Genomic DNA, 7,631 nt, shown 5'->3' with positions numbered 1-7,631 from the left:
GCCACAACATCTCAATAGGATTCAGGTCAGGACTTTGACTAGGCCACTCCAAAGTCTTCATTTTGTTTTTCTTCAGCCATTCAGAGGTGGATTTGCTGGTGTGTTTTGGGTCATTGTCCTGCTGCAGCACCCAAGATCGCTTCAGCTTGAGTTGACGAACAGATGGCCGGACATTCTCCTTCAGGATTTTTTGGTAGACAGTAGAATTCATGGTTCCATCTATCACAGCAAGCCTTCCAGGTCCTGAAGCAGCAAAACAACCCCAGACCATCACACTACCACCACCATATTTTACTGTTGGTATGATGTTCTTTTTCTGAAATGCTGTGTTACTTTTACGCCAGATGTAACGGGACACGCACCTTCCAAAATGTTCAACTTTTGTCTCGTCGGTCCACAAGGTATTTTCCCAAAAGTCTTGGCAATCATTGAGATGTTTTTTAGCAAAATTGAGAGGAGCCTTAATGTTCTTTTTGCTTAAAAGTGGTTTGCGCCTTGGAAATCTGCCATGCAGGCCGTTTTTGCCCAGTCTCTTTCTTATGGTGGAGTCATGAACACTGACCTTAATTGAGGCAAGTGAGGCCTGCAGTTCTTTAGATGTTGTCCTGGGGTCTTTTGTGGCCTCTCGGATGAGTTGTCTCTGCGCTCTTGGGGTAATTTTGGTCGGCCGGCCACTCCTGGGAAGGTTCACCACTGTTCCATGTTTTTGCCATTTGTGGATAATGGCTCTCACTGTGGTTCGCTGGAGTCCCAAAGCTTTAGAAATGGCTTTATAACCTTTACCAGACTGATAGATCTCAATTACTTTTGTTCTCATTTGTTCCCGAATTTCTTTGGATCTTGGCATGATGTCTAGCTTTTGAGGTGCTTTTGGTCTACTTCTCTGTGTCAGGTAGCTCCTATTTAAGTGATTTCTTGACTGAAACAGGTGTGGCAGTAATCAGGCCTGGGGGTGACTACAGAAATTGAACTCAGGTGTGATAAACCACAGTTACGTTATTTTTTAACAAGGGGGGCAATCACTTTTTCACACAGGGCCATGTAGATTTGGAGTTTTTTTTCTCCCTTAATAACGTAAACCTTCATTTAAAACCTGCATTTTGTGTTCAATTATGTTATCTTTGACTAAAAGTTAACGGTTTTTGATGAGCAGAAACATTTAAGTGTGACAAACATGCAAAAGAATAAGAAATCAGGAAGGGGGCAAATAGTTTTTCACACCACTGTATACCATGAAACACAGTGAAGACAGTCATCAGCAAGTGGAGAAAATATGGCACAACAGTGACATTACCAAGAACTGGATGTCCCTCCAAAATTGATGAAAAGACGAGAAGAAAACTGGTCAGGGAGGCTACCAAGAGGCCTACATCAACATTAAAGGAGCTGCAGGAATATCTGGCAAGTACTGGCTGTGTGGTACATATGACAACAATCTCCCGTATTCTTCATATGTGTGGGCTATGGGGTAGAGTGGCAATACGAAAGTCATTTCTTACGAAAACATCCAAGCCAGGCTACATTTTGCAAACACACATCTGAAGTCTCCCAAAAGCATGTGGGAAAAGGTGTTATGGTCTGATGAAACCAAGGTTGAACTTTTTGGCCATAATTCCAAAAAATATATTTGGCGCAAAAACAATACTGCACATCACCAAAAGAACACCATACCCACAGTGATGCATGGTGGTGGCAGCATCATGCTTTGGGGCTGTTTTTCTTCAGCTGGAACTGGGGCCTTAGTTAAGATAAAGGGAATTATGAACAATTCCAAATACCAGTCAATATTGGCACAAAACCTTCAGGCTTCTGCTAGAAAGCTGAATATGAGGAGGAACTTCATCTTTCAGCATGACAACGACTCAAAGCATACATCCAAATCAACAAAGGAATGGCTTCACCGGAAGAAGATTAAAGTTTTGGAATGGCCCAGCCAGTGCCCAGACCTGAATCCAATTGAAAATCTGTGGGTTGATCTGAAGAGGGCTGTGCACAGGAGACGCCCTCACAATCTGACAGATTTGGAGTGTTTCTGCAAAGAAGAATGGGCAAATCTTGCAAAGTCAAAATGTGCCATGCTGATAGACTCATACCCAAAAAGACTGAGTGCTGTAATAAAATCAAAAGGTGCTTCAACAAAGTATTAGTTTAAGGGTGTGCACACTTATGCAGCCACATTATTTTAGGTTTTATGGTTTTCTTCCCTCCACCTAAAAGATTTCAGTTTGTTTTTCAATTGAGTGGTACAGTTTATAGGTCACATTAAAGGTGGAAAAAGTTCTGAAATGATTTATCTTTGTCTCATTTTTGTACAGCACAGGAACCTGACATTTTATCAGGGGGTGTGTAGACTTTTTATATCCACTGTATATGGAATACATTATATATGATTTACCCCTATTGCTCCAAAAAATATTCTGGTTTTTAAAGAATTCTATATACATTTTTATCATTATAACCTTCTCTTTTCTCCAGCTACATGTCAGGAGCTATTTTTATAAAAATCCCATGGTTATATATACTGTATATGCATAGTATTTTCCATCACTAAAACTTAAAGAAATATTTCCTGCATGCTAATATTTCCGCACTCTTTCCTCTTTAGAATTGTTACTGGGATGCAGAGACTTAAAAGGTTTTCGGCAGTGAACAGTGTTACTGGTCATTTCCCACCTTACCTCTATGACCCAGTTAGTTAGAAAGGAAGCTATAGCAAAGGAGTCAAGGTTTCACAAGGGTATAGACTGCAAGAGGAAGGAAAAGGTAAGGTAGAAAAAGAAAAAAATGATATGAGAGGCAGAGCGATATTCAATATTTATTAAAGGACACAGCTGCAATTTAGCAGTGCCTAGTCATTTTAAATGAACTGTTTCTCACTATCTAATACAATTCAGAAATCATATTTTCTTATCTAGATTATAAACCTGTTGGAAACACCTGTTTGTTGCGTTGTTTTGTGTGTGTGTGTGTTTTTTTTCTTTGATTTTCTTGTTTTATGAAAACCAGATGTGTTTTCCGATTGTCTTAGGCGACCCCTGTGAAAGGGTCGTTCGACCCCCAAAGAGGTCCCGACCCACAGGTTGAGAACCGCTGATGTAGAGAAAGCAAAGATTGGTTCATGGCCAGAAGTTCTCCAAAACTGTGGTCAGAACTGCACTACAGACAGGTAGGAAGAGAGTTCAAGGCAGTGCTGTAGTGCAGAATAACAGGCAGGATAAAATGACACTCGGGACTAGAGTACGGGGCAATGTAGCAGTGCTAGAACCAAGACAAGTGAAAGGAGGGGAATAGATATGCATAAGGGCATAAAGCAGTCAATATAGTATAAAATGTGCTAAGTAAAGCTAGTAAATCCCTCTTCCCCTTGCACTCATTGAATTGATAAGGGCACAGCACTTTAATCTCCCAACCTGGTGATAAGGAATTAATTCTGTGTGTGCAGATTCACCCACAGTCCCCCTCTGACTTGGATGGATTCTGTTCTTAAGCTAGCCTTGGTTACTGTTACAGTGGCCTTGAAGACAGAGCCACCAGTTTTGCTGTAAGCAGTTCCTTGTTGTGAACAGATGTCTCTATGTACATACACTGGGAGGTGAAGGGCCCACCGGGGATGCCGCTCCAGGGGCCTGCACCCCCCTAGGTGCCCGCGCTGCACCTTCTAACCACCCTTCCAACAGGGACCCCAGCTACTGCCGACGTCCTCTCTTGATCGCGCGTAAGGGAAATACGTCAGGGGAGGGACACCTGTGGGTGGGGGAGCGCCGACAGAGGTCTGATTAGTAAATCAGCCCCTAAATGTAATCAAACCAGACCTTTCTCACTGCTCATTGTGTACTGCAGTGGTCTCACCTTGAGTGTATCAAGATAAAAGACACATAGGGGCTGATTTACTAATCCACGAATCCGAATTCTGAATGGGAAAAAATCGGACTGTAAATGAACATTTTGCGACTTTTTCGTATTTTTGCGTTTTTTTTCGTCGCCGTCGTGACTTTTTCGTAGCCGTTACAACTTGCGCGAATTGTTGTGACTTTTTCATAGCCGTTACGGCTTGCGTGAATTGTCGTGACTTTTTCATATTGAGCGCTAGTAAACAGCGGGCAAACCTTTCTGATTTTTTCGCGACAGCTACGAAAAAGTTGTGACAATTTGCGCAAGTCTAACGGCTACGAAAAAGTCGCGACAGCGACGAACAAATCGCAAAATACCGATCATTACGAAAAAAACGCATTCTGGCGCTTTTCGGCGTTCGCGGATTAGTAAATCAGCCCCATAGTAACCCATAGAAGAGGTGCTGATCCAAAGTGATCCAGCTGCATCTCAGCTCCCCCAGCCATGCCCAGCAATCACCCAGCCCTGCTTTGTTCTGCCCTGGTCTCATTCCTAATCACGGTCCTTGTTCCAATGTGTTTTTTCGGGTGACGATTCTATCCATTTTAATAGAGCAAGGAAAGTAGGATACAGGTGCAAATTACTGACAGGAGGTGGTGGTCTGTATCTATGGGTGCCTGAGTAAGGGGGTAGTTAAGAATGGCTCCTACCAAACAAGCCCATTTTATAAAACTACACCTGAAAAGCATAATACACACAAAGTGCATCAGAAGACAGACACTGTGGCCCCAATCATTTTATGACATATTGTTGCTCTAAGGATTTCATTACGCACTGTGGCACCTGTATATCATGACTCATGACAGACATTGGTAGCCAGGTGTTATGTTTTGAATTGGTGCCAGAGCAGGGACCCACTAAAACATTGCTGGTTCTCCCCCAGTGTCCCCATACTTTGGGCCGCTCCAAACTGCAGCATCCACCAGCTCCCCCCAGCATCCACCCAACATCCTCCAGCATCCACCCAACATCCTCCAGCTCCCCCCAGCATCCACCCAACATCCTCCAGCTCCCCCCAGCATCCACCCAACATCCTCCAGCATCCACCCAACATCCTCCAGCTCCCCCAGCATCCACCAGCTCCCCCCTGCATCCACCCAACATCTTCCAGCTTCCTCCCAGCGTCCTCCAGTTCCATCCCAGCATCCTCAACGTATGAGTTGACACGTCTCAAGTTCAAGTTGTATACTTTGAAAAAGCTGACAGGCAACTGTTCTGAAACATCTGCTGTTTGAAATACAGAGAACCTTTTCAAAAGCTCCAGTGCCCTGGGAAACTGATGTTAAGTTGACATGTCTGCCATAGCAACCAATTTGTTGTAACTGCTACCTGCTGATTGGTTGCTATAGGTGACTAGACTTATGGCAAACTTTGCTCCTTTTTTCAAATAATCAAATAGATTTGAAATAAAATCTCAATGATTTTATCACTCATTTTGCTAAACATGAAACTGATCTTCCGCTTCCCAAGAGAAATGATGGCCCAACCAACCCAGCTTTCTTCTCGGGTTTGGCGGTATAGAAGTTCCTTATATGTTGACTAAAATGGTCACAGCACAGGTTTATGTAAAGAAAAATACAAATTTGGAAGTTCCCGCAAAACTAGCACACTACTTCTCTACTTTTTGTTTTGTTATAACGTAACGTCTCGGCTTTTTATCTAACGTCATCTCAGCAACCAATCAGAACCTGAAGCTAATAATAAGCGCACAGGTCAGGGTTTTCTTCCTCGCTTTTCAGCTACAATGACACGCTCAGCCCTACAAACACTAGTCCCTCGCTTCATGCGCAGAAAGACGTATCTGTCTCTATGGCAACGAGTAAGGTGGGCCGTACTTGTCATTAGACGCAAGGTTCACGCCCCTTCCCTGGCCACACCCCCAACCTGTCACGGAGCCCGCCCCCAGGAGCTCTCCAGCAGCTGTGCAGCCCGCACCCACAACCACTGACAGCGCTGCTACAGGAGTGAGTGCTGCTGCTACCGCCGCCGCTAGTCTTTCCTCTTGTTCCTCGTGTCCAGGAATGAGAAGCGATGTCCGGCTTATCCAGCGAGGAGAAAAACTGCCGCAGGTTCCTGGAGCTTTTCTTAGGGGAGTTTAGAGGAACCTTCGGGGAGGAGGACCCTATCCCACTCCGGCCACTGACTGACCACATCACCCCTGAAGAGGTGGAAGGAGAATCTCTGGACCTGTGCCTGCAGCATCTGTGCAAATAGTTAAGTGATTCGTGTATGGTACCCGGCGGCAGGGGGGACGAGTGCGTGGGTTTTTGCGTGGGTTCGAAGGGAAGCAGCACATGGTTCTGTTGGACTTCCATGGGGAGAATTTAAAGACAGGAACACGTAATAAAGCACTTTTACTATGAGCAGCAAAGATAGTGTTGGCTTGAGGGTGGGCAGTTTAGTGATGCACTTTTTGCTAGTATATTCAAGTAGACTATTTTGCCTCGTCAAAAAGATTTAATTCTACATTTCTAGTGGCTATACCGTTATTTGTGAAGATTATTGCAAATAAACGCTGTGCGTTTCTACTTCCCTTCTGCACTGCTGGTTCTGTCACCTGAAACAATGTAGCAGAAATCAACCCTGCATGTTTCCTCATAGTTCTGTTAATCAGCACCTGCTACATTGTTAACAAAGTCAGAACCACTAGGGTAGAGAATTGAAAGGAACAGATTAGTGCTGCTTTCCACAGCTGCCAACTTTAAAACTGCTGAAAATGAGTTTATATTGGAAAGCTGCTTAGAATAATTTCTTTTATTAGGTAAAATGTTATTTTTTAGGAAATACATACCTTTTAAACTGAGGATTCCATCAGTCTTTTAGTGCTAGTTACAGCCCCGGGAGAGATCTGCATGTGACCTAGTATTTACCTGACTGCCCAATTAGGCAGCACCTCAGGAGAGTGTTTTGGGAGAAGGGTAATGGCAGGTATACTAGCTGACAAGGAGTAGTTTGGGAGACGATGAAGGTCAGAGAGGTATAGTTTCAGGTTTTTAGTTGCTAAATGAAATGAATAACAGTACAGATTTGTGATATTCAAACAGCACTCATTGAACATAAATCCACTCTGTAATAATCATGTAGCTAAATTCGTGTTTCCTTGAATGTTCTGCCAAACCAGCTTTCCTCTATAGCAGAACAATGTAAAAAAAAAAAAAAGACATATTATGTAATAGAATTTGCTGCACAATTAAAGTGATCTGTTTTTTTTTAAATGTATATTTGAATTGTGCTCTTGCTCTCAAGCTGCTATCATGCTATCACTTTATTCATTATTTACTTTTAATAATACATTGTTGAGCTTTTTACTGTCCATCTGTATAAACTTGCATACCTGGGGGGTTGGTTTCATGGTCTAATTCACATGTGTGGCACTACATACATTCCATTAAGGAACAAGTTACTGTTACTACAAGTTACAAAATATTATTAATAATAAAATTATATGCTTAATAAAGGCATTAGGTTTTAAGGGTGTGCATATAATATATTGTTTGATTTGGTTTTGACTGTGCATCCCGCTAAGTGAATTTTTGCATTTGAGTACAGACACGGAAAGGGCTCGCTGACCCTAAAAATAAACCAGATGTGCCCAGCCTGTGAGTGTTGGATTTTGGGCATTGGGTTGGTAAAAAAAAATCGAATTTTAAAGCAGTAGAAGTTGTTTTATATTTTATTGCTTTTTAGATCTGCTTTTATGAATTATGGTTTGTAACTGTATGATGGTACATTATTTGTAA

The 7,631-nt window shown here is 42.7% G+C and overlaps 1 protein-coding gene across 1 annotated transcript in view; it reads left to right on the top strand.

Annotated features, from left to right (window-relative positions):
- The first annotated feature begins 5,752 nt into the window (after positions 1-5,752).
- ppm1e (protein phosphatase, Mg2+/Mn2+ dependent 1E) overlaps positions 5,753-7,631 on the top strand; it is a 124,519-nt gene continuing 122,640 nt past the window's right edge. Inside the window, exon 1 of the mRNA XM_002934346.5 lies at positions 5,753-6,104. Within this exon, the coding sequence (XP_002934392.2) occupies positions 5,923-6,104 (182 nt within the window). The 5' untranslated portion in view covers positions 5,753-5,922. The remainder of the gene's footprint in view (positions 6,105-7,631) is intronic.

This window comes from Xenopus tropicalis, chromosome 2 (assembly GCF_000004195.4).
Source record: "Xenopus tropicalis strain Nigerian chromosome 2, UCB_Xtro_10.0, whole genome shotgun sequence".
NCBI classification, from domain to species: domain Eukaryota; kingdom Metazoa; phylum Chordata; class Amphibia; order Anura; family Pipidae; genus Xenopus; species Xenopus tropicalis.
The sequence above is the reverse complement of the archived record's forward strand: the minus strand, read 5'-3'. Positions and strand labels throughout refer to the sequence as shown.